This window comes from Onychomys torridus, chromosome 3 (assembly GCF_903995425.1).
Source record: "Onychomys torridus chromosome 3, mOncTor1.1, whole genome shotgun sequence".
Taxonomy (NCBI): domain Eukaryota; kingdom Metazoa; phylum Chordata; class Mammalia; order Rodentia; family Cricetidae; genus Onychomys; species Onychomys torridus.
In genome coordinates this window covers 20566478-20593872 of record NC_050445.1, presented here as the reverse complement: position 1 = coordinate 20593872, position 27395 = coordinate 20566478, and the positions used below count along the sequence as shown (strand labels likewise).

Below are 27395 nucleotides of genomic sequence, written 5' to 3'. Positions count from 1 at the left end.
AAATGTTAGTGGCTCATAAAATTACCCCAAGACCACACCACTATGAAGTGGGAGTCAGGGTGGCAGCCAGTCCTACTCACCTCCAGAGGCTTTAATCTTAGCCCTGGTTAATACACAGCTAATTGCTGTTTGAGAGATAGAAACATTATGACATGAGATTCTTTGGGGGGTAGTAAGGCTTTTGCGTCTTTGGGAAAGATGAGCATCAATAAGCTTCAAGTCTGACTTAGGAAATGATTAGCTTTGCAAATGGGCTAATAATACATCACTTGGCACATAGCCATTGTAGTCGTGTGAAGGACATCCTGTCTCTCTGAAGACAGAAACCATAGGAAGATGGAAATGTCTACTACAAGCACACTCCAACCAAAGCCTGGACACATGAAGGCATGCTTCTACAAGTTGAGAGCACAGTGCTGCTCAGGGGACTGATGATAAAGCAGAGAGAGTAGCTTAGGGTTCCCAACGCCTCTATACGCCTCTGATTTGGGGGTCACTCAAAGGCTGGTAACTGCTTTTCTTCTTTGTCCTAACTCAGTGAAGATGTGATTCCTGTACAGCCAGAAATAACACAGGCAACTCATGGGGTAGAGTGCTCATTGTTGGATTTCTAATGTCGTTTTTGTATGTATCCTTTGGGAAAGTCTTCGGTTGGCTTTTTCCATTTAGTTTTTTTTTTTTTTTTAATTATAATGTTGTTTTACACTTTGTGGTATTTAAATGTTAATCAGAGAAAGTATATAAAACAGTTGTAACCACATACTATCATCCAGTGAATTTTCATGGTGTATGTTTGGTAAGGACTAGTTTTGAAGAGGGGACAAGCGGACCTGACTGTCAGCCAGCAGCTCCTCACAGCATCAGGTCACCTTGTTACCTTGTCACCTTGTCACCTTGGTTGCTCTTTATCTCAGGACAGGCTTTTAAAAATGTTAATGACATGGCAAAATTTTATTTTTATGTTATTGTTTTGCTACAGCACCAGGCTTTCATGTGATGAGCGCTGGACTCTAAAGTATCTGAAATTATTAATTATTTCATGTTTAAGAAAACTGAAGGAGAAAACCCTAGAGAAGAAGCTTCCAAAGACTATGGTAATTATTTAAGGCTTCAGTGATGAACTCCATCTCAACAGGATGCTGATTTTTACTCTCACTGGAGCCTGCTGAATGAAGGAAGTGCTCGGTTTAAGGAAGTCTGTGGGACAGTGCTGGGCACTGTTCACTCAGAAACCTGACACACTCACCTCCATGTATGTGTGATCTTTCAATACGAAAAGTTTAGTTTGAATGTCTAATTCTTATAAACAAAAGCAATATGCATACTATGTAGGTATGCCTCTAGTGGAGAGATACTAAGTAAAAACAAGTAATACAATCATAACAAGGTAGCAAAACTCAGTAAAGGTAAACAAAACCCGAAACAAATATGATGGACTATTATATACACATTATATATACTCTTTAAGTTGTTCATTGGTATATCAGACCATAACTTTCTGGACACTGAACAAAATTTGAACACACTAACATACTAATTATCGCCGTCATTCATGGCAAAACAATTACACTGCTGTCCTGAATGTGCTTCTTTTGTGGTTTCTCTCTGCAAGTTCTCTTTCTGTTCACTGTTGACTTACCTCCAAAGCACAGTTTAAAAGCCATTCATTTCATTGCAGAATTGCAACAAAGTCAGGCTTGGCCTTGTGCTTTCTGTCTCTGAAAATGTGTCTGACATTCTGGGACTGTCATCCTACTGGGAGAGTGAAATGTGTACAGGAGACTGACCAGCATGACGCGATTTTAAAGAGTCTACCCTGTCAGAATTTGGGGGGATTTCTTCCCAAACTGAAATTAGCATAAAGTAGTATTGCCCTTGTCTCTTTAGTTTTGAGGCCATTTGCAGTAGATAAATACTCATGTTTTGTATTTACCCTATAAAACATAACTTTTTTTTTTTCAGAGTAGTTACCGTCAGTTTTTTCTTGAAATATATTAAGCACATATACAACACTGTAAGCATAAGCTGCAAATCTCACAGGCTTGGTAAGTGCAGGAGTGGAATTTAAATGCTGTAGCAAAGAGGTTAAAGCAATGCACAATTACAAGATTTAGATGTAAACACTAAACTCATTCACTTGGGACTCTGTCCTGTTAACAATTTTCTTCTTAACTCTTGTGAGGTACTAGTGATCACTCTCATGAGATGTTTTTGTTGTTGTGGTTCAGTGTACAGTCATCTCTCTCTCTCTCTCTCTCTCTCTCTCTCTCTCTCTCTCTCTCTCTCTCTTACACACACACACACACACCCACACCCACACCCACACACACGTAAATACAGACACACAGGCACTCACACATCGAGTCAAAGTCAATGGCAGTGGGTGGTTTATGTCAGGACTGGTTTTGACACCCCTCTCCCAGAATAAGATAAATGTAAGTGATGAGCTCCTGGGGTTGGTTGAACTCATTTTGTATTCAACACTCTGTCTGGCCCCTTTCTCATCTCTTTCTCCCTGTCTTTGTATGTTCAAGCCTACTTGAGTTTCTTTTTTCTTTTGTAGAACTTGGTTCTTTTGATGTGCTGCAGGGCACGCCCTTCAGCAAAGAGTACTTGCCAGGAATCGGAAACATCAGCACACAGCTCTGAGATGCTACTGTACAATAGCCCTGCAGCCCAAAGCAGAACCTTTTCTTTCTTTCCTAAAACGGCAATGCTCAGTGTATTCCACAACTGTGATTTTTAAAGGGACAAAACCTCCACTATATAAGAGCAAAGCACAGATTTGTTGAGTGTTTGACCTGGTTGACCCCGTGGTAGTAATCTGACATGAGATGTGTCTGTATGGATTATATACTCATTACTTTAACTGAATTTCTCCTGCAATTACAAGTGAATTTATTTCTGCTCTACTGCTGCTGCACTGTCAATATATGTGAGCACTGCGGTGTCGATATGTGTGGGTCCTGGGTCAACTAATTCTCTCAGTTGTTTTCCCCCCCAAATCGTGTAAGAGTGTGCAGTGCTTTAACTATCTGCTTGTGGACAAAGGTGAGAGGGACGAGGTGTAAGTATTGCATAGCTACTGTTAGGGATACCGTCTACATCGCTCCATCTTTCACAGAGAGACTAGAGAGCAGCAGGCGTTAATCATTTCACATCCACAAGCAGTGCTTCTTCCGCAGGAGTTAAAAACATTCAATCAAGCGGTTCCATTCTACTGAAAACGTCTGTGTTTACTCACATAGATTTTTATGTGACAAATCTTTCAGGACTATGTCACTGAATTAGAACTTGGAACTGAAAATCAAAAGAACAAAACAAAGCAGAAAATAAGGGAAAACAGTCCAATTTAAGTTTATACACACAAAAATGTATCCAGCCTAAAACTTCCAAGTAAAACTAAAATTTAAATAACAGTTAACTTTAACTTTTCCCAGGCATTTAAAAGGAAGTGTTTTTTTTTTTTTTTTTTTACTTAAAAACAAACAGACAAACAAACAAAATAATTGGAAAAGCAAGCTTGATAAAACTTTGGTGATTTTCTAAGTTGATGGACTTGGAAAACCACTTCGTTTAATTTTGCCTCGACACTGGGCTCACTCTCATGTGAGCTCACTGCCAGCATTACTGAAAAATCTGTCATTGCTGAAAAGTTGATCTCTGAAAAAATGGAAATTTACTAGCAAATATGTACTTCCTGCTGTTTCGGATTCAGGTTTTTAAGCCCACTGCACACTAGTGGTGTGTCTGTACTTGTGACATTGCTGGAAGATCTAGAGAAGCCATTTCAGTGGCAATGCTGCATTAGTTCCATGTTCTCCACTTATTCCATGCTTGGGTGATAAACCAACCAACCAGAAGATCGTTATATTTTTCAACACTGATTTATATATATATATATGTATATGTATACATAGATAAGAAAGCGAAGATAATCCAGTTTTTCAAATAAAGGCAGAATATGTGTTTTTAGAAAAATATGGAGTAATTCTTGTAACAAATTCATACACACCCAAATGACTGCACACTCTCTTTTTGACTACAGAGCATCCTGTTGCTTTCAGTGTGCTGCTGAGTCACTACTGGAGGATCCATCATAGGCCGCCTGAAAAGTTCTTAAGGGCACAGGCACAGAGAAGAGGGCCACTGACGCGTTCTTGTCCCGGTGGGGTCATGAATACATCCCATTTCTTTCCTCATGATCACACAACTTTACTGAAATTAGATATTTCCCAAGTGTTGGAGCTTAAATTGGATCCGATGCACAGGCTCACGTCAGACACTGCAGTGCTCTAGTGTTCATCAGGGTGGCTGTGGCTGTCACACTGCCCACCCTGGCTCCTCTGTCACACCAGTGAAAGGCTGGCTTATGACTCAGCAGTGTCAGGGCCTCCCGGGGGCAGGGAGGATTGCTGCTCTCTGCACCACACTGATCCAAAGTAGATTGTGCATTTGGAGTAGAAACTCATCCTGCTATGGGTAGTTGTTTCCTGCATCCCTCTTTCCTGCAGAGCTACTGTATTTGACCTTCAAGATTTCAGGGTGAGTTGGCATTTATAAGAACAACATCTGGTCTATATTCTATCACAAACTGAGTGTTCCTGTTTTCAAAACTATGGAAAATTCAAGAGATAGTCAGGCTTTTGAAATGGACTGATGCATTTCAGGTCTAGAGGTGTTTCACTTTCATTCACCAATAGCTAAAATTAGATTTCCTTATAGTTTCACTAAAAATTATTACAGCCTTCACAGGGTAGGGTGGCACATGCCTTTAATGGGAGGCAGAAGCAGATGGCTATCTATGAGTTTAAAGCCAGCCTGGTCTGTGTATCTGAATTCCAGGCCAGCCAGAACTACACAGTGACAATTTATCTAATAACAGCAACATATTACAGCTATAACTATGCCAATAGGAATTGCTTAGGAAAAAAAGACGCCTGTGAATATATTCAGATATTTTCCTCTTAGTAAATGACAATTGGGCTGGGTGGTGGTGGTGTATGCCTTTAGTCTCAGCACCCAGAAGGCAGATGCAGGCAGATCTCTGAGTTTGAGGTCAGCCTGGTCTACAGTGTGAGTTTCAGGACAGGCTCCAAAGCTACACAGAGAAACCCTGTCTTGAAACAACAACAACAATGTGACAATTGAATTAGAAATAAGATTCTTGAATTTAATATTTTAATTGTTTTATATAAAACATTTAATTACAAAAGTAGTTGGAGGATACACTTGAGATAAGACATACCACTAGCTAATACAGAATGATCACTTTACTGATTTAAGTTTTACCAAATAAACATGTAGATTTTAGGGATTAGAGTTATGTAATAATTGAATTACTTGAAATTTTAGTTGCTATCTTCCAAAGCTTTATTTCTGTTTATTATTTAAAGCTATTTACTCAATTTAATATTTTCAATTCTTTGCTTTTATCATCACTCTCTGAGCCCCAGTAGCTCTGACTGAGTATAATCTAGATTTTTTTTAAAAGAAAACAGTGGGCTGTGTGACTCTTGAGGTCATGACTTCTTTTTTGGGACTCCAGGGACCAACTATTTCAAATCTTTCTTCTACAATAAAGGAGATGGTCTTGGGGGTTTGTGACTGGAATAATCAGCATAAAGCTGGAAGAGCAATCCCAACGCTGTCCTGTTTTGATCACCACACTGCAATGTCTTATTTATGGCGAATACTTACAAACACCTTCACTGTTACAACACCACCATGAGACAGGACTTCACAGATTTAGTAAAGAAGAGATGCGTAAACCTGTGAAAGCGGGAGGGCTGATCTTTGAAATGGTGTGTGTGCTCAAGGGCACCTCCTTTTCATGGACAGGACACGTAAGTTTCGGCTTCCTGTTTTCCAGAGAGGCAGCCGCTGCATGTTTCCGTTCCCCATTGGATTGTCTTTCTCGCCTTTTCCTACCCTCAGGACGTAACTGGAGGACGCCCGTATCACTGATGTTTCTAGTGTAGCCGACTTCCACAGTAACAGCGTGCAACACATGCTGGCTGTGTGGATGAACCAGGTCTTCCGTCTCAGTCTACATCACTGGTCCTCAACCTCCCTAATGCTGCGACCCTTTCATACAGCCCCTCATGTTGTGGTGACCCCCAACCGTAAAACCATTTTCATTGCTACCTCATAACTGTAATTTTGCTACTGTTGTGAATCATAATGTAAATATCTGTGCTTTCCGATGGTCTTAGGCAGCCCCAGTAAAAGGGTCCTTCAACCTCGGAAGGGGTCTGACCCACAGGTTGAGCATCGCCGCTCTAGGAAGTGACACGTGAATGGCTATGAAAAGACTGAAGTCTCTAAGCTGTAGAAAAACTTTGAAACATGTTTAAGGAACAGATATCTATGTTGTCTGTAATTTATACCAGAGCTAGGAGGACGGTTCATGAAGGCAGACTCTGGTGATGGCACCATGTTGCTCTTGACTGTCTCCAATGTGGATTGAGACATGTATGTGAAACTCACTCTTAGTTATTGCTGTAGGTTGCTTTCACTTCCCACACATGTGCTGACCCACTGACTTTGTGCCCAGGTGCTGAATTTTTACACACAGCCATTGATGTAGGAGGTGTCTCTGCACGGAACCCACACTAGCTCCTCAGGGAGCTGGTCTCTGTCCCAAACTGAGGTGCTGCTGCTTTCACCTTCGATGGTTTTGCTGCTTCTGGTCCTTTTGTGGAAATAAGATCATTTGGAAAGCCTAGGGTCCCCAGATAATACCTGTAGAAACCTGTGACCTTCCCCCTTCCCCTTTCATCAAGTGTGATCGGCCCAAACCAAGAACTTTCCCACCATTTTGTTTTATTTGTTTTTAAAGAAAATGTTTCTCACTTTTCCTCCCAAATGCTCCCCGTTTCTCTCTGTCTCTCCAGCTCTCCCATATACAATGCTGAATTATAGAAACAGCTAATACACACCACTCACACACAAACACGTGCGCGCGCACATGCACGCACACACATATGCACACACACATACACTGAATAAATGTAGGTAAATTAAATAAATAAAGTGAGGTATTTTAATTTTTAAAAATTTACATTAGAGTATGTGAGTGGACCTGACCTGATTGGCAGCTCCTCAAGGGGCCTTGCGCCCCCCACCCCCTCCTCCGTCAAAAGCCCGAGAGGTCCCGTGGAAATGGCCACTCAGGTAGGAACTGCAGGAATGTAGGTCAGCAAACAGACAGGCACCTGCCACACAAGCATTCTGACAACCTTATGAACTTGGAGGTGAATTCTGGGCTCCAGAACCAAATGCAGTTAGTTGATGTCTTGCTCCAGCTCTGTGAAACCTTGAGTAGAGGAGGCTTAGGTTCTCTGTGGCACTCTCTCAGGTATTTCTGGTACCAGCCGAATTCCACAATGGCCTTATGCTGACCAATTGCATTTGCTTACCTCTACTTGCAACTCTTAACTGAGGAGTCATGTGCTTATTCCTGAGTTAATCGCATAAGTTCCACATCAAGGTTAATTATATTTATAAAACAATTAGCCTCTACTTACCTGATAATAAGGACGGTGATAAAAATAAAATGTCAATGAAACAATACTGGACTCCTAGCGAAAGGATTTTTATTTGCTGAGACTAAAGCAAATGTGGGCTGTTATATTATGTTGAGTATATTGGTCTAGTTTAAGTTAACCCCAGGCTTGAGTTTAAATTGTAGGTGTGTGCCCTTTAGCAAAACGTGTACTGTTACATTTTCTGTCTCTTGTAACTTTTCACATATTGGGAATTTGTCACTAAATATAAATTAAAGGCCAGCAAGATGGCTCTGTGGATAAAGGGGCTTGCCACCAACCCTGAGTTCAGCCCCAGGAACTCCTATGATAGAAGAAGAGAACTAACTTTTGCTGTCCTTTTGGTGCGCACGCACGTGTGCGCACACACACACACACACACACACACACATTTTAAAAAGTAAAAACGAAATGATTTGTATTGTTCCTTTTTGTAAGTATAATATACAAAGTTACAATATAAGGTGCATTGCCTAAGCATCCTTCTTTAAGTATTTTATTTGCCTTATTGAGATTTTCTAGGGTGATCTTATTTTGTTGGTCTGGGTTTTGTATTATCCCAGCTATTATTTATGGTGATGTTTTGTGAAAAGAAAGAAGGTATGTTTATAATACCATTACATATTTCTAAAATTAAATAATCACAACTGTGGTTCTCCAAACACTTCTGTTTATGATTAAAAGAAAAAAAATCTCTCCTATGGAAAGCAGCTTACTGCTGCCAGAGTCTCAGCCTAGGGCTGGTTGCCTGCTGACCTGCGAGGCCATCAGTGGCTGGCAAAGGTAAGTAGGGGTGTGATCTTGAGCGCTCTATGCAAGGACTTGAAGATGATGGATTAGAGACAACAACTGTGAGTTCCCCTCATCTGGCGCTCAGTCCTCTGATCCTGTGGCTTTCTCCCGAGCCTCCCATTCGTGAAGAATATCATAGAACAACAGATGCGCACACGCGAAGGAGGGAAGGAGGGGGATGGGGAGCGCAATCAAAGAGACAAGGCAAGATTTACTCCAAGGGGACCGCGGTTCCTTCACGTGAGCTGTTTTATGCAAAATGAGGCACAAATCACCTGCAGTCGGAAAAACTTTGCCAGAGCGCCACACAAGTGAGAGAGCAAGTGGGCAAGCCGCACATTCAAGCGCCGCTTCTCGAGAAGCTTTGAAGAAAGCGGGCAGCGACCCCCATCCTCAAGCATAAATGAACTCTGAACAGACTCATTTGCCATGAAGGATGAGATGGGGAGATGCTGGCGCCTGGGCCTCTGCCTCTTTGCGCCTCCTTCCCTGAGTCGTTCTGGTGGGTTTTTGTGTCCCAAAGTTGTCCCTGTGCAAACAACAGGTTGAATATTGTAGGTGTGGGTTATTAAAGTGTCCCCGGGACAATGGCAGTCTGTGTCCCATTTGTAACGCTTGGATTAATCTTTGGAAAGTGCACACAAAATGTGACATGATGTTGGCTTCCAACATTACTCAGTCTGCATAGCAGCAAATCCTGCCCTGTCTCCCTGGAAATAAAACTCTGCAGACTGCCCCTGCCATCTCAAAGCGACCTATCATTTATGCTGCGGAGTGGGGACACCCTGGTAGCACGGCTGTGAGTGTGATTTTGTAGTTTGGAAAAACACGATGGAAATAAATTGTTGTCTATCTTGTCCATAGCTTTCCTAAAGAAAGTTTGCACAGGCAAATCCTATTTTTGTTTTGCCTTCTAGGGAAGACATAAGAAAGCGTTCACTTTCAAAGAGAGTCCCACATTAGTCTGGGATTCTAACTGCTTCAATGACAAAAGCCCTGTTTGCCGCTTCATCTCTTTCCTCCTCATTGCTCCTTTGTGACTTATGTCTGAAGGGAAGCACTGTAATCCAAAGGGAGAGCCAGGTCCCAACGAATTCACAGCGAGTAATATCTCCTCATCTTTTTTTATGTCCCAGGAGATGCTAAAACCTTGAGCCTCGGTTTTATCTTTTTGACCTCGCGTTCTTGGGAAAGAAGTCAATGGCGTAGTGGAATCTAGAAAGAGGCCCCTCAAGTCAGTATGTATAAGAACATCTCAATATTATGATTTTGAAAACTAAGAGAGATGGGGGGTTGGGTGAATTGGGGACGGAGAGTCATCAAATGGAATTCCCATAGAACCAAATGGGACAACATTATCTCATACTCAAGATCAACCCTCTGTGTAGGAGAAATGAAGTTGCCTAACAAACAGGATCTGGGGAGGATGATCAGGCGTTCTCCAAGAACAGCAGTTTATAAAAGATCTGTGTTCATGGCTGGGTCTATGACAGCCATGTGTTGTTTATTCATTTACTGCACTATATGATGGGGGACCGATATCAAGGAGCCAGGAATGGCTTCCTGCAAATTCACAGTGACTTCTGTCCACAGCAAAGCAAGCCAATGCTCAGTTTATTTCCTTATCCTTATTGCTTTTCAATAAGTCAAATTCAGAAATTGCAAATATGAAGGCAGCTTATGATTAAAATACTGTCTCAATTTGCTTGGCAGAGTGAAAATCAATACATGATAAAATCTTCTCTTTATTTAGAAAAGAAATCACTTTTGATGGGGGTAGGTGTGTAGTAGATACAGAGGGCTAATGCTATAATCCATACACAGGGGTTTGGAACAGGGCTGTAAAGGGGTCTGTAGATGTGGCCCCATTAGAACAGGTAGTACCTTGGCTGTGACACTTACAAGTGACCCTGAATCTGGCTCTTCTCTACCACTGGGGCAACATGACCTGGAGGGGGCGTGCACAAGGGCTCACAGGTGACCTTGCTGCATAGACCAAAACCTGCACCTGGCCTCTTGTGATGACTTCCTCCAAAGCTTGATTTTTCTCCTGCCGTGTGTTTGCTCAGACATCATCTTCTCACCCAAATGGTGATTCAGAATGTCCTAATTTGGGACTGTAGGACTTGAGTTGTGGGATTTGAGACATGGTCTCGTATGCTACAGGCTGGCTCCAAATTCACTGTATAGCCAAATTTGACCTCATAACTCTTGATCCTCCTGCCTCTGCCTCCTAACTGCTGGGATTTCAATACCATCCCTGGCTGTGCTGATATTTTTTAAGTTGGGGTACTAAATATTGCAAAAAGCAACATCAAGATTAGTATATAAAGAAGTTAGTTGGCACTGGGTGATGTGGCACATGGCTTTAATCCTAGGACTTGGGAGGCAGAGGGAGGGGAATCTCTGTGAGTTTGAGGCCAGCCTGTTTTACATAGTGAGTTCCAGGACAGCCAGGGATACAGAGCTACTTAGTGAGAAACTGTCTAAAAAGCCAGGAAGCGCCTCACCACCAGAGTTTCAGACAACAAACTGAGCACGTTCACGAAAAGCCCAAGCTGCACAAAATGTGTAAGAGACCCATGCTATGTCAAGAACTTTGGGGCCCTTAACTTTCCCCTCAGCTCTCTGGCCCACTCCTACTTTTAGGAGAGCTTTTCCTTTCTGAACAAACTGTCTCTGTGTCTATTTCAAACATGTTTCCCTGGTCCATTGCACTCATTGACCTCAAACGTGAGAGCCTGAGTACTCATCATGGGCCCCTGAGACACTCTGAAGGGGCCTTCTGAACTTTGGTTCTCACCTGTAACACCAGTGGTCTGAATCATGAGTTCTGTTCTTGTTGGCCAGAGATAAAGGGGGATGTTGCAAACTATGTGGATGGGAAAGAAAAGAGCCCATTTTACAGTTGGCCAATGCCATCATCAATTTGGGGTTGTCAGAATAGAAGAAGACAATAACACCAACAGAATAAATGAGAGTCCTAGATATGGCCAACCACAGTGACTTCGAACTGACCCTGTAAAGCACCTTCTGGGACTCACAAAGGCATTATGTTTTAAATAGACGACTGTAATGGACCAATCATTCAGGCACTCTAACAGGCTTGAACATAGAGTTTATCTGCTGCTAATGGGAAAATAAAATAGGTTTAAAGTCATACTTTTTTTTTTTTTCAAAAGAAGGCTAGTCTTTAGAAACGTTATTACTTGTTGAAAACAATTTGAAGCACAAATTTCAACATATGGAACCACAGCGCCACCATCTGGCTATATATATGACAGCAGGCACCACAACAACAAACGTGGTCTTGAATTTGTCAATTCGCTTTAAAAATTAAAAATCTTTTTAACAGCAGCACAGGATAGTGATCCAGCTAATTAGATGGATAAAACAGGAGGATCACAAGTTCAAAGCCAGACTGGGCTACAGAGTGAGTCTGTAGCCTGGAAAACATAGCAACCCCCACTTTCACAATAAGAAATAAAAAGGACTGGGATACAGCCCAGGGGTGCCCTAGGCTGGACAAAGTTAGCAGTCTAGTAAAGTTAGTAGTCTTCTTTGCTTCTGATAGAAAATAAAAGGCTTTTAACATATCACCTTTAACCTGGTGTTATTCTGTTGCTATTTTCTTAAACAGGCTGGCCTCACTGATATCCCATCTGCCTGTGGGCATGGGGTTTGAGAAGGTGGCTGACATTCTTAAAGTTCTGCAGCTGATTAAGATGAAACACAGCTCAATGACAGGACACGTTTGACCTTGACTTAAGGTGAACACTTAAAATTCTGCTATTGGACACACAATTTATAGTTCTTTCCATTTATCTAAAGTCTAAAAGTCCTTTGAAATAACTTTAAAATTGTAGTTTTGTGAATACATACAACCTCTAAGCACTGGGGTGATAATATCTGTGTTTTCATCAGCACACTCCTCTCAAAGAGACTTCTTATGATTGGCTTTAAAGATCAAAATTCAGGTTTCCCGATAGTCATCACTCATGTAGGATCTATCTTTTGACTGATATGTGCTGTGTTAAATGGAAATGTTATTATAACACTATTTGGAGATGACTGTGAACAAGGACCTGAGCTAAGGGCTTTACATTGATTAAAAAATAAATACTGCCAACAGTGCTTTCAGGAATGTGGTCACCATTTCCACTTTATAGATGAAGAAAATGGAAGAGACTCAGGATAGCTCATCTACGGTAGTACAATCAACCGTCACTTCCCAGAAGCACCACATGGGGGCCTAGGTGAGGAGCATTGTCAAGGAGGTCACAGGAAAATGGATTGTGAATTCCAATCCTGTGCATGTGCATGTGCATGTGTGGTGTGCCACATCCTACAAGTACACCAATACTGATTAGACTATGCAATAAAAACAAGGTTTGTGACAGAATGAAGTGACTGTGTTCTGACCAATTGGCTTCTGTCGGTTAGGACATGTAACCTACTGATGTCTATCTACACTGTGAAATGATTAGATGAACTAATACCCCATGCCCTCATACACTTACTGTTTGTGTGGAAACTTGGGCTCTTGTTTTCTTATCCTGAGATTTCAGTTCCCAGTGTTTCGTTGGAAACTTTGTTTTTATGTTTTCAAGGTCCTGCTTCATAAATTCACCTGGGTATTTTACCTTCTTATCAAATATGATGGTCCTAGAGCTGAAGATCATCTTTTGCCTAATACTCAAACATTTCACCCAGTTAGTGCTCCTGCAAAATCTTTGAATTCCTGCCTTGAATCTTTGTTTGATGTTCACCTTCCTACAGCCACACCAGCAGCCATGACAGACATTGTTAGTCAATGCAAGATTCAACAATCCCTAAAGTAATAACCAACTGCCTTTCCACACTCCATGCGAGCTTTGGCACGGAGGGAAAAGTTTCGGTGAAAACGAATCACTGTACAAATCAGTGAAAACCTCTGGCCCCGACTTGTATACATTTGGTGGATGGAGAAAGCCATACGGTGTGGGGAAGTGATATGGTCTGTTTGGAAGCCATGTAAGGGGAAACTCCATCTGGCAAAGAAGATGGTCTGAATTTGGGGTGCAGTGGTTAGAACCAGCCTCACCTTGGATGCTGGCTTTACTTCTTAATTCTGTCCTCTAGACAGACCCATGTTTATCATCTATGATCCGGTCACCAGCTCTTTTCTCCCAATGTGCTTTGCTTTAGATTTTACAATCATCTTTTAAAAGCCTATCCATGTTTACAGACAGCTGTAAAGTTCCCTGATGGCCCAATCCCTTTATGGCAGTAAGGCCAGATGCTCAGCAATACTGTTTTGACTGAACATGGGACAAGCCGACAGAACATGGCTGGGCATGTCTTGTGTTACTTTAGGAGTGATTCAAAATAGGCCTGAAGTTTTCTGTTATTCCTCTCACCATCTCCCATGTGTTCCCATTACCTCACTATTCACTTGGATTTAAAAGAGCTCACTCCAAGTTCCCAGAGCAGAATAAAGCCATCAGATTGAGAGCCAGGGATCCAGTTTAGGGGAGGGGACTAAAGCCTCTGAGGAGCCACTAGGAACCCAAGGCCTGTTGATGCTAGGCAAGTGCTCTACCACTGAGCTGTGGTTTTGCATTTCCATTTCTTCTTTTCTTTTCTATTTTTTTCTTTTATTGAAAATAGTTTTTTTTTTTCATATGATATATTCTGATTATGGTCTCCCTCCCTCTACTCCTCCCAATTCCTCCCTCCCTCCCCTCCTATCTGGATCGATTTGCTTTCTGTCTCTCCTTAAAACAAATAGGCCCCTAAGTAATAATAATAATAAAATAAAATAAGAGAGGCAGAAAAACAAACATATTGGAATATGACAAAATAACCAAACAAGAAAAAGAGCCAAGGAAAAAGCAGAAAACGTGCATATTGATGCAGAGACACACATGTTCACACACCCAGGAATCCCATAAAAACCTGAAGCAGGAAGTCATAATATATAGGAAAAGGACCTGCAGGGTAGAAAAGAAAGAAAGGGAAAAAAAGTAATAATAAAAATCCCTTGACTTAGCATTATGAGACAATGAACCTCTAAAGATGTCAATGAATTTGTTTTATGTTGGCCCTCTACTGCTGGACAGGCGGCAGGTCCTTAAGAGTGGTTTGTTTCCCCAGTGAGACTCCTAGAAGAAAACTGATTTTTCATTTATACATGGCTACCCATTGGAGACAGCTTTTAGTTTAGGGATGGGGATATGTGTCTGCTGCTCCTCTCAGCTCCAGGACCACATCTAGTGCAGACCCATGCAGGCTCTGTAAGTTCACATATGTGCCAGCCCTGATGTGTCTAGAAGGCCTGTGTTTCACATTTTTGAATTAGATGAAACAGTTATTCTTGAAGAATAACTAAGCTCACCCCTCTCAATAGTAGACTGGCATTTAATAGAGGGATGTGGAGAAGAACAGGATGCCAAGATGAAGCCACATATACACAGCCAAGAAAAATGGACAGCTAAATTAAAAAGACATCAATAATTTCCAGAATTTAAAATCCTAAATCATGACATGACACTAATGGAATTCAGGTGTTTCTGGTACATGGACTGCTCTCAACAAATGTGAGGTCAAACTGTTGACCTTGTATACATCCTAGTTCACAAAAGAGTCTTTCAGATACACTAAGCCTATAGGCTGAAGATGATGCCCCAACACTTCGGAGAAACCTCAGGTGACTGTCCAGGCAGCTGGCTGTTTCTGTCAACTCACATTTTTTTTTTTTTTTTTTCTGGAAGCTGCTTGCATGCACTTCTTGTTTTTATTTTTTATTAGGTAGTATTATTTCCTTCTTGGGTCTCTGAGGGAGTTGAAGATCAGTTAGTTATAGTTATAATTATCTTTGTTAAGGATTTCAGAAAAACTCACTAACAGCTGTAACTGTATAAATTTGAAAGACGTTATAAGACAGTTCCATTAGCAATATAAGTTAGGATAAAAGGTGAATCAGGTACATTCTGGACTTACCAAAATAGGATAGATAATGAAATTATTTTCTCTGAATTTGTCAAATACAAATGGACTAGACATTGTTTAGGTATTTATTGTTTGTATATATGGTATATATAGTTATTGTACTTTCATATATAGTTTTTCTTATATTAGTTATAACTTTTTCCTTTTTATTAAAATAGAAAAGGGGAAATATATTGATATTTTATTTGTATTGAAATGTGATTTTATTTGTATGATAATAAAGTTGCCTTGAGGTCAGAGCAAACCAGAGCAGAAGCTGAGCAGTAGTGGGGCACGCCTTTAATCCCAGCACTTGGGAGGCAGAGCTAGGTGGATCTCTGTGTGTTCAAGGACACAGCCAGCATGGCAGACACACGCCTTTAATCTCAATACCAACCATAGAAGACCTGGAGGTCTGTACAAACAGGCAGTGATGAGGAGGTCATGTGGCTGGGTTTACAACCAATGAGAAAACAGAACAGAAAGTCTTTAAATAGACAGGACGCACAGAAGTAGGTCTCCTGCGGAGAGGAAGAACCGCAGAAGCAGTGAAGGGTAAGGTTTTCCACTCTTGCTCTGACCTCGTGGTTTTTAACTCTGCAATTGGTTCTGTGTTTCTTATTTAACAAGCCGGTTACATCTACAGGGATGTTCACTCAGTGTATTTTGATCATATTAATCCCCTCTTCCTCCCTACCCCTCAACTTTGTGGTGTGTATTCTTAAACCAATCAAGTCCAGTTTGTGCTGCCCATTTTCTTGGATGTGTGGCCTTCCACTGAAGCAGATTTGACCTGTCAGGGACCATGCTGTCAACAGAAAGAGATTCTCTTCCTGGCAGCTGTCAGTGGACAGTGGAGTTTCAGTTAGGGGTTGGACTTTGTGCTGGCGTTTTGTGTGCCTTGACCTTGTGTAGGTCTTGTACATGCTGTCACAACCACTGTGGGTCCACATGTGTATGTGTCCTGCTGTGTTTGGAAAACACTATCTCCTTGTGCTCACCCACTGCCTCTGGCTCCTACAGTCATTCTGCCTTCTCTTCCGTGATGTTCCCCCCCCCCCCCCACTGCCCAGAGCTCAGGGAGGGCTGTAATAGAGATGTCCAGTTCAGTGCTTCTTTCAGTGCTCATCAGAGAAACTTCTTTGGAGAAGGGGGTTAACACAGAGACTCACAGTTGGTCAAGGTACAGAGGAAAAGAGATTGTGGAATGCTCAGTCCTAAATGGGACCAGTAGAGCACACTCTGTCCTCCTCTCTTTTTGTTCCCTTCTCTCTTCTCTTTCCCTTTCCTCTCTCTTCTTCCCCCATCGCCCTCTGCCTCCTCCTCATGCACACAAACACAAACATGTTCTCACAATATAGCCTAGATTGCCCTTCCACTCACAATCTTCTTGCCTCAGCCTCCCAACTGCTGGTGTGCACTTTGGAATTTGGGTTCTGAATCATCACATAAAAGACGATCCTCTGATTTCTGTATATTTTGTGTGATTCAAAAATATTCTACTGGGTTAAGCCACTGAGGTTTTGTTGGAGCAAAGGGACATAGTTTCTGGCAGATGGACTTCTTTCCTTTAATGTGGCTTCTGTCTTTACTTCACATACTATAGGGCTCTATGCTAAAGACTGACTTTTGTTTAGTGCTACTTGGAATCGTCACTCTGCTACTTTTGCATATTTATATTAAAGCTACAACTCCTGGATAATCCATCAACTATGCTTTCTCTGCCTACACACAAAGGCTGCCAGAGATGATTGAAAAATTCTATCTATGTAGACCAGGCCATCCTAAGGCCAGCTGAATCGTCCACAATGAACACTGGGCCCTTATGTTTCTCTAATGAGTTCCCTCATTCTTTATTCTTACAGCTTTGAACATTCATCTTCACCAGTGATCTGCAAAAATCAGAATCCAACAGAGTTTGTGTTCACTGTCCCACTCCTGAACCCAGAAGGTTACGTGTAAGCATATCTTCCCTTGGTGTTTCTTTGACTTCACGATGAGATTGTCACTGCTTCCCTGGAGGACTCGTGCCGTGGACCCCACCCCTTTTTTACATTTTTATTCTCCACCTGTTGCTGCATTTTCAATGTTCCTTAGAACAGCGGCCTGCTCATTTGCATAAAAATCCTCAAGTCTCCCCTGCTCTAGCACAAGGAAGCAAACAAATGCGTACTCTTTAGCCTTTCCTGCATCATCATCATGCTGCAGTCTCCTTATTCTTCCTTCTTCTACATCTGTAGCCTGGCTCTGCTTTCCAGCATCTCTAATCCTCTCCTCCCTCTTCTGAATACTGTTCTTACCAAAGTCCTTAGGCCCTTTCAGGTTACTGGTTCTAGTAGGTAGCTGTGTTCTCTGAGCACCTCACAAGACTGACTGACTATTCCTACTGAAAAAACAAAAAACAAAAAACAAAAAACAAAAAACAAAAAAAACCCCAACCTTCTCTTGACCCTTGACGCAGCTCATTCCTCTGTTCATTCTTCCTGTTCTCTATCAGCTACTTGTTGGGTTTTTAATGCATGCTTTTCTCCTTTGATAAAGTTCCTCACCCTTGGCTCTGTTCTCAATGAACTTGGTGTTAAAAAGGCTCATATATTCCTCAGCTCATTTATCACCTCTTCAAACTCAGTTCCTTCGGGGTATACCTGAAGCCCAGACCCATGACCCCATCCCCTTCACAAGTATCCCTTTGTACTTCTCCCCTTGAGACTAGAACCCTACCCTCTCACTGGAGTATTGCAAGGATTCCCAGCAGGACAAACCCTCACATCTTGTCCCGCTCCCAAACTGTCCTCTTGGGCAGGGACACTGCCTCTTTGAGACAGGAATATGATCAGCCACTACTCCACGGTCAATGCCCACAAAGTATTTCTGAAAATGAGACCTATAGATTCTTCGATAGACTTTGAGGAGCCAGGATCTCTCCTGCTGCTTCCAGCAACTCTCAGTACATTTCTTTTCCATCCACTTCCAGCTTGGCTCTCCTCCTTCCTGATCTTGGAACAGATATCATTCCCTGACCTCAGGTCTCTGTTTATGCTGGCTGTCCTATTTCCTTTGCCTGGTGAACTCCCAGTAATCCCTCTGGATTTATTTGGAATCTGATCCTCTTGGGAGCTTTGCTGAGCCCTGTTCTGGGTTGCAAATCACCTTTTATGTCCTCTGTGATAGCACCTATCGCAGTTAATGGCCATTGCCTGTTAAGTTGTTGGTCTGTCTTCCCCCAGTAGACTGTAAACATCACCTTGATTCTATTATTCACAGCTGTTCAGAAATGGACTGGGTTTTGTAAAAGGCATGCAACCCAAATGGCAGGTGGGTGGCTCGCTTAGATTTTTATAGTTGTGTCATTTTCTGTCCTTACAGTTCTTCACAGGCCGTATGTCCCACCCAAGCTACTTCATCTTCCTAAATACGAGCTGTGCGTCTGTCCTCTGTGATGCGCATCATCCCTTTCTCTTTTCGTAAAAAACGTGTTTCTATGTACTACACATGTGGACATTATAGTTAGTTTTTAAGGCCGGCTTCCAAAACCATCCTCCTCACAAAGTACTTTATCATCCTGGGTGAAAGAAGACCTGGCCTTTCTCTGAATTCTCAAATCTTATGGACTATTTTAGGTATCAGTCAGACATCATTTTTTTATAGTGGTAGTGTTGTCTTCCAAGAAAGCAAGATCTGGGAGAGTAGTCTTGCTGTGGGATGTCTTTCTCTGTATGCTGTGAATCTGTATTGCTCCCATTGGCTAATAAATAAAGCTGCACTGGCCTACAGAAGGGCAGGATGGAGCCAGACGGGAATCCAAGAAAGATTGAGAGAAGAAGGCAGAATTGGGTGGGGGAGGCACTCTGAGGTGCTGCTACAAGAAGCAAGATGTGGGAGAACAGGTAACGCCACAAAGCCATCTGGCAAAGCACAGATTAATAGGAATGGGTTGAGTTACGTTGTAAGAGTAAGTAAGTAAGTAAGTAAGTAAGTAAGTAAGTAAGTATATAAGAAGCCTAAGCCATAGGCCATACAGTTTGTAATTAATGTAAGCCTTTGAGTGATTATTAAGCAGCTGCAGGACTGTGGGTAGGAGAGCTTTGTCCAGAGAAACTTCCAGTTACATAGCCTTCTCTCCCTTCTCTGAAATTTTTGTAATTTGCCATGTCAGTTTTCTGGAATACAACACATTTTCCTTGTGGTGGAGTTGTGCACAGACATGATACCCTTGAAATAAAATGATACCTTTGAAACAATAACGGTCTCATGTCTGAGTGTCTGCAGTGCCTGGTGTGTGTGTGTGTGTGTGTGTGTGTGTGTGTGTGTGTGTGTGTGTGTGTGTGTGTATATGTGTCTGTGCACATGCACATGCCTCTGTGTATGTCTAATGCACTCACAAAGTATAAAAGAGATGTCAAATACATCAACAAATCAATTCTTTCTCATCTTTTCTCTGCATGACTTTGTAAGACTTCCCTTTAAAAAGCTATAGTCCTGTTTCCTATAGTCCACTTTATTATTTATTTATTTATTTATAGTTAGTAAACAAGCAACGGATTTTCTTATAGCATTTTCTTATACTCTTCATTTGGGTTGATTCTGCCCCACCCTGCTCCTCAACTCCTTCTTGTGGTCTCTGTCCCCACTGCATCTTTCTCCCCCCACAGGATCCCCCTTACAACTTGCATACCTTGTGTGCTCTCTTACCTTTCTTACCTTTGTATCTTAACGCCTCCTTTGTCACTCTTGTGGGCCCTTTGCTAGTGTTCTGACCTCTCTACACACTCACTCTCACAGAAACAATACACATAGTAGTAGAAGCTAGGACCCATACATGAGAAAGAATGTTCACGAATTGTCTCTCTGAGTCTGGGTCACCTCATTCAAGAATTTCTAGCTCCATTCATTTTCCTGAAAATTTCATGAGTTCTTTTTTTTTTTCTTTAAGGCAGAAGCATCTCTTTGGTGTGCAGATGCCACATTTCATTATCTACTTCTCTGTGGGTGGCCATCTAGGTGGATTCCATTCCGTTGCTGTCAGGAACAGAGCAGCAGTAAGAATGGATGTTCCAGTGGCTAGCATCTGGAGTCCCTGGGGTGTAGGTGTCAGAGTTAGCCCCTACTGTTCAGCCACTTTCCTTTCATTTTCTTTGTCGCTCATTGCTTGTGTCTTCTCCCTCTGTATCTGCAGTTGCCAAAGCCCTCTTCCTCAGCTTACATGCTGCTCCTCTGGGGCAACTGCCTAGCATTTCCTGTCAGAAGTATTCAGGAAAGGCTTCACCCAATGTCCCTGCTGCTAGCGAATGGCCCATAGACACGACAGACAAAGTTAAGCTGTTGATTGGGTTCACCTGAGAAATGAGTATAGTAGAGTGGAGCGCTGAAGGGGTGCCTTTGGGAGACCTGCAACTACAGCAGAAGCTATAAAAAGGGACTGTGACATTGGAGCAAGAGAGTGCATGCCATAGGGCTTGGTATTCTACTGCATCCACTAGAGGGCACTAAGAGAAGAAGGGCAGAAATGTTGCTGAACTATCAGCAAGGATGAGGTGGATAGGTTTGCTGGCATGTCAGTAGGGGGTATAGGTTTGCTGATTTGTGATGAGGGGGTTATCTTTGGTGGCATGTGGGTTAATCTGGCAGGGGAGTTATTGAAAGCTGTTATGTCTTCATGTGGGTTAATCTGGCAGGGGAGTTATTGAAAGCTGTTATGTCTTCTAATTCACAATACATAACCACTTATATTCATCTTGCATAATTGTTATTTTCTACTAGTAGTTTCCATTAAAATATGCTCAGTTACTGAAGATCTTTAGAGTGGACATAGCTCCGTAAAGAATGTGCATGGAGGTAGGAGAATCGTGTATCTCTTTTCACCTCTTGTTGATTCTGGGAGAAGGTGGGAAGGGCATGGATTTGGAAGTAATAGATGTGGATTTGAAGGATGCTTAGCTCACTTGTTAGTCAAGACAACATTCCTATGTCTTAGCTTTGATATTTTTATGATTTATTTTTTATTAGTTTTGTGCTCTGTGTCTGTAGGAACGTATGCCTTATGTCTGCATGCCCAAAGAGGGCATCAGATATCCTGGAGCTGGATTTATAGGCAGATGTGAGCAAATGACTTTTTCTGAAGACAGTGGATTCAATTTCTCTAAATTTGAAAACCTAGATGAGGATCTATGTCATAAAATTTTAAGATTGTGATTTAGAAACACATATACCCCCAAAGTGCTGAGAAATTTTTGCATTATGCAGATATTTGAGGCAGTGGGTATACACAACTTACATACTGTTTTCCTCTATACTATGGAACTATAGGGAAGAAGATAGATCATGTACATTTGTGGCTCATGTGAGGCAAGAGTAGACCACAAGGAATTGTATTCTCAAACAACCTGAAAAATGGTTTTACCAAAGTTATATTAAATCTGTACAGATATGTGCTATCTGTTTTTTGTTTGTATTTGACACATGTTTTTTTCCCCCTTAGAATTGGGAGTCTTTGACTTCCTTAAAGGGATCCATCACCATGGCTTCAATGTTGACAGGTGGTAACGTCAGCAAGTGCAATTCTGAGTAAAATCCCAGTGTTGGTTGTGATGGCACCTCCTTGGTGAGTGCTCCCCACTTGTGAGTGCTCCCTTCTTCAGCTGCCAGCGAGTCAGCTGTGATAGTAGATCAGAGCGATCTCTTCATCTCTTGGAGTATTCTTGACTGCATAAGCACATTCTTTCTGAACTCTCAAGTTGAAATAGACTCGTGTTTCAAAGCACACAACAATTTCATTGAACCAAACATGGTTACTGTCAAAGCCATTTGATTTGACATAGTATATGTTTGCTGGCTTGTGCATGGCAGGTGTTTGTAACTGTGCTAACCTCAATTCATTTCTCTTAGAAGACAAGTCTGTAGTTGTAAACAGCTTCAGGTTGAATTCAGGTTTGGCTGCTTCACGATTTTAGTGAGGCTCATGTAAGGAGAATATTCTTTCCTTGAATAAAAACACACCTTACTTTCTTACTCCCTTTACATTGCCTTCGAATACAACCCTCTCATTAGAACATCCCTTTGCCCCTTTCTTTGGAATAGTATGTCCCCATTCCACCTTGGCCTTCCTGCTCCTGGATCTTGTGTTTTAGCTTTTTCTGCTGCATTTACCTTCACATGTCTATTTTACTTATTCATCTGTAAGGTCCTTGGAGACAGTAATTTCTGGGTTAAATGGTGCACCTTGCCCTGCTGTTTTACAGGTGTGCTTTTGTATGAAAACAGCATCTTCCACAGATTGACCCCTGAATATACACTGAATATAGGGCTGATGTGTGAATGTAATTGGTGGACTTCCAGAGCTTGGCCTTAGCTTTCTATATCACGGCCAGGCTGTACTGTTGACTGCCCCTGACATGTTTCAGACTCTACATAGGATGGTCTACCACTGTCCCCCCAGGTTTCTTTCCTCTCCCTCCATGCCTTTATTGCCCTGTACCCACCACTGTGAATGTGTTTTCTGAGCCTTTTTCACATTGCCCTACTACATTAAATTCCCTTTTACTCAGGAAAACATCCCAGCCACACAGCCTAGATTCTTCTCTTATTCTTCTCAGAGAATATTTTTCTGCCTTATTCATCTGACGATTAAATTTATTCTGTATCCTGACAGAATGTGTATTCATATCCACAGATGTTATTTATGCCATGTGTTTTCATTTAACGTTTCCAATGTTTCCTTTTTTACTTGCCAACTTTGGAAGCTTTCTGAAAAGTCAGAGTATGTAAGGGGAACTTCCAACAAGGGGTGCTGCTTGCCTGAGGAGTGAGGAGATCTGTTGCCTAAGGAGTGTGGTCAGCATACTGCTAGGGGAACCTGCTAAGGATGCATACTGGTGGTAGGCACTTGCTTCTCAACTGATTCTAGAAGGTTGTTCGTCTCCACCATTCTAGATGCCTGAAGCGTCACTTGTGCTGAAGCATATGTAATACAGTTTAAACAGACATACAGAAATCTTTGCTATATAGAGTAACATTTACAAACTTCATTTAGTGATGTTGAACTTGAGAGAATTAATTAAAACACTGATTGTAATTGAACTGCCAGATGCATCATCAAACACTTGGGAGTATAATGTGTGAGTATGCTTTCTCATGGGTCTCTGCATTTATGAACAGTCTTTCGCATGATATTTCCATGAAGAAGCCTGAAGGGGCTGAGTTTGGGAATGCTTGGCTTGGGCGTACACTTGGTAGAGTTGAGTGTGGGGTCTGTCTGTGTGCCCTATCAGGTGCTTAGTTGTTTGTTTGTTCTTGGGGTGTGTTGATTTGGAAAGAAGCACCACCCTCACTGTATGGTGAGATCTCTCTGTGTTGAGTGTTTAGTGTCTATAGTTTCAAGTAGATATGTCATTAACTGTAACTTCTCATATGACTGATGCTCGAAGCACTTTAATAATAGTAACTGAAAGATCCTTGGATAATTCATTATTCATTAGCCATTTCTGGCATGAAGATGACAAGTGAGATGTGCCAAATGTGTAACCTCTGTTTTCAAATTAATTCCAGTATGTTTTTTTTTTTTTATAACAAACATACACTTAATTCTTTGAAGCAGATAGCAGTCAAGCTCCAAACTTCATTTCAAAGTCAACTTTAATTCTTCAAAAGAACTAAATAACTCTCAGAAATGTGTGTACCTACTGCCAGGCTTATATATATACTTCTACAAAAAATTAGTTGCAACTCTCAAAATTCCAAATGAGTTAAATTCATGCACATTGAATCTTATTTCACACACACACACACACACACACACACACACACACACACACACACACACACACACACACCCCTACCCCCACCCTCACACCATATATCTGCAAGGCCTGTTCTTAAATCTTTTTGTAGAAGAAAAAGATAAGGTGAAATTTGGTTACTTTTTTTAACTTCAGAGAAGTTATATATTATCTTTAAAGTGTGTATCTGTTGTGTTTAAAAAACATTGATGTCTGGTTTTTAAAAATTAAACATAGTCACTACAGTATCCACTTTTTTCAGTAGTGCCAATTAAAAATATAATATAACAAATTTGAAAAATTAACATCTGCCTTCTACTTGTACTATTTCAAATCTGTGACAGGCAAAATATTTATTAAAAGCAATATTTTAAAATCTCTTCTCTAGTGCTGACAGTTTTGATTTGTGACATCTGTTTCTTTTTCTAATGCAGCTGCTCTGAAAGCTTAATTAGTTTTAAATGAGTGAGAATTGATGTTGTCTTGAAAAAAATTTGATTTTCTAATTGCATCATGGATATTTTCAGCCCTTTGAAATGTACTGGCAATTCCAAGTGGGAATTTGTGTGGCTTCTTTAAAAACAGGCCAGGCTTCTGTTTCTGATTGAGTGGACTCATCTATGTGGACAGTGCAAAGTGGGCAGTGGCAACATGGTGTTGTTAACCCTACCCATTTTCTCTTTCCCACCCCAAAGAAATTCCACAAAATGTGCAAAATTAGTTAAAAAAGGAGGTACTAGTCCTAAATGGTATGCAAATGTGAGTCAGAACAGAGATTTCAGATATGAAGGAAGTCTTCACATTTGAACGTTCTTTGCTTTGTCAACAATTTACTGGCACCAGTGGAAATGACAACTACTACAAAGTGGGTGCTTGGGGAATTCAGATGACAGGAATGAAAGGCAGAGTTCCTTTCACCTCCTTGTGGTAGGTAGAACCTATCTGTGCAGCTCCACATGATGGGACAAAGCCACAGGGTCTGTCATCTCTGAACGACAGTCAGGGTGGGAGGCTGCCAGTGGAGTAGACAGCTTGTGGAATACTGTGTCCTGTGTGTCCTATGGCAGAAATGTCATCTGGAGGCTTAGTTGCAGTGTGAAGAAGATTCTGATTAAAAATGTTTGGTCTCTGAAGCAAAGTGCTTACAATATTGTAAAGCTCTAATTATCCCAACTGAATAGAACCGCAGGGACAGACAGGAATTGTGTGGTCTGGATCATTCTGACATGGACAGACGTGGGCATGGTAGACAGGTATTGGTAAGAATAGAACAGTCGATAGCTCATTTCTGGCTTAATATTCACATTTCTGAAAATTAGCACCTTGGAAAATGTCCAAAGCTTTATTGTGCGTGCGGTCTGAACCTCAGAAGACAGACGTAGTTGGCCTTCAGGAAAAATTGAAATGGATTACTCTGTTAGGCTGGATTACACAGAGCCCAAAGGGGCTGAACTGGATTGGAGGGGGTGTAATACATTCTGTTGTCTCAGAAAGGCTGTGCAGTGGCCTAGGTATCCTGAATTTTAGTATGGAGAAAAGACAAAAGCTGGTGACAATACATATTCAGAATCACTAACAAGCATGGCTTCATCTATCTATATTTAACAACCAAGCACTACAGACAGCATTTACCAACAGGTTGCCTGTGCATACTAATAGAACTGAATGGAACTTATTAAGTCTAATCAGTGATGGCTTTAATTACTTATTTCTTTTACTGTTAGAGAACTTGCTTCCACCTAAGGGAGCTCGTATTTACTCTGATAAAGTAGTTACTGAAAGGATATCTACTAATGTCTTAAGATGGTAATCATGGCCATCATTCTTGGCCATTAAATAGTATCTGGTCAAAAGGCTTAGACTGACTACAGGATTTCAGAGGTAAAAGGACACAAATTTCAGCAATCCCATTGCAATTGATGTACTTCCTGGCACATAAGCTCTTAGCCCCACCTTAGTTAGCATTCCACCAAAAAAGTCTGACCATAAAATAGCAATAACTTGCTATTCAGCTAGAATAATAGAACCGGAAAGTTTGGTGGGTGAGTCAGTCTTTTCATTTTTTCTTTTTAATTAATAAAGCAAAGAACCATTCAGAAAAGTCTATTTTTTAAACAGTTTATCTTTTCTAGCGTTCCTAATGCAAAATTAAAGGAGATAAAAAAATCCCACAACTAAGAAAAGAATAAGTTGCCTGTAGGTTGATATAATAAGAAAAGAAGCCTCACAATCTTCATTGTGTGTCTGAATGGTCATCAGATGTAGAACACTTGCTGACTCAGTAGAAAAAACTGGACATTTGAGTACAATGAAGTCACTTGGGTATAAAGGATTTGTAGTGAAATAGCAAGTTTGATCGAAAGGGTGTAAACCAGGGCAAACTCCAAATGAAGGAACTGACACTGGACAGAGAAGGGATTCAGACTTACTTCTATCAAAAGGTGTGGCCTGGGATAGAGGCAGTGGATGTCTGTTGTTCCATTTGTTGACTCAGAAGGTTATACAAAACTCAGACAAGCCAGGCTAGGATGCCAGAGGCCTGTGGCATGCACTTTGGGGCTGGGGGAGGAGGAAGTATCCCTGTTTCTGCCTTGTCTCTGTATCTACAGCCACAGAGTACTTGGGTGAATATGATGGAGACATGGCAAAGCCGACATCCCAAAGCTGAAATTCCACACCAGTTTGAAATCTTAGACTATCAAACATTTGGGCAGTTAACAACTTTTTAGAATGCCATGATCTCATAGTCAAAAATTGAGGGACGTGGTCTATATCTCTAAAGTTTCTCCTGCTTCCCACATTTAAAAAGTATTTTTGATGGAATTTCAGAATAGAGATTTTTAATCTAAACCGTATTTTGTAGCCATCATATATCTGCTGAGTTAAATATTAGAGGAATTTAATAGTGTTCAAGTGTAGAAATAATAGTGTTATAGAAATAATTTCTGAGTCTAAATGAATTTCCAAATTAAAAGATTAGGCATGGTGATTATTTCTCTAACAGCCAAGCAATTTGTAATAAGCCTAGAGTTTAATAATTACCCCTAATTCTCTTTCCCCATTTTTTGGATGTTACAAATGCTTATCTTGCTATTGTGGCTGCATTACTTTCGTAAAACAGGACACATTTCCCCCCAAAACTGGCGACAGAGACATCCATAAAGAAAAACAAATATAGTGTTGAATAGCAGATTAGCAGTCATTGATTGGCTTAGGGCATCTTTTCTTTTTCTTTTTCAGAGCTGAAGACCGAACCCAGGTCCTTGTGCTTGGAAGTGCTTAGGGCATCGTTAAGCATGGTTTCTAGAGAGGC

At 41.2% G+C, this 27395-nt stretch overlaps 1 protein-coding gene across 2 annotated transcripts in view; it reads right to left on the bottom strand.

Annotated features, from left to right (window-relative positions):
- Positions 1 to 27395, bottom strand: part of Grid2 (glutamate ionotropic receptor delta type subunit 2) — a 1385700-nt gene that overhangs the window by 5767 nt on the left and 1352538 nt on the right. Inside the window, exon 16 of one of the 2 annotated variants that reach the window (XM_036180913.1) lies at positions 3245 to 3300. The exons of the other annotated variant lie outside the window; for it this stretch is intronic. Within the exon in view, the coding sequence (XP_036036806.1) occupies positions 3280 to 3300 (21 nt within the window). The 3' untranslated portion in view covers positions 3245 to 3279. The remainder of the gene's footprint in view (positions 1 to 3244; positions 3301 to 27395) is intronic. 2 annotated transcript variants of the gene reach the window in all.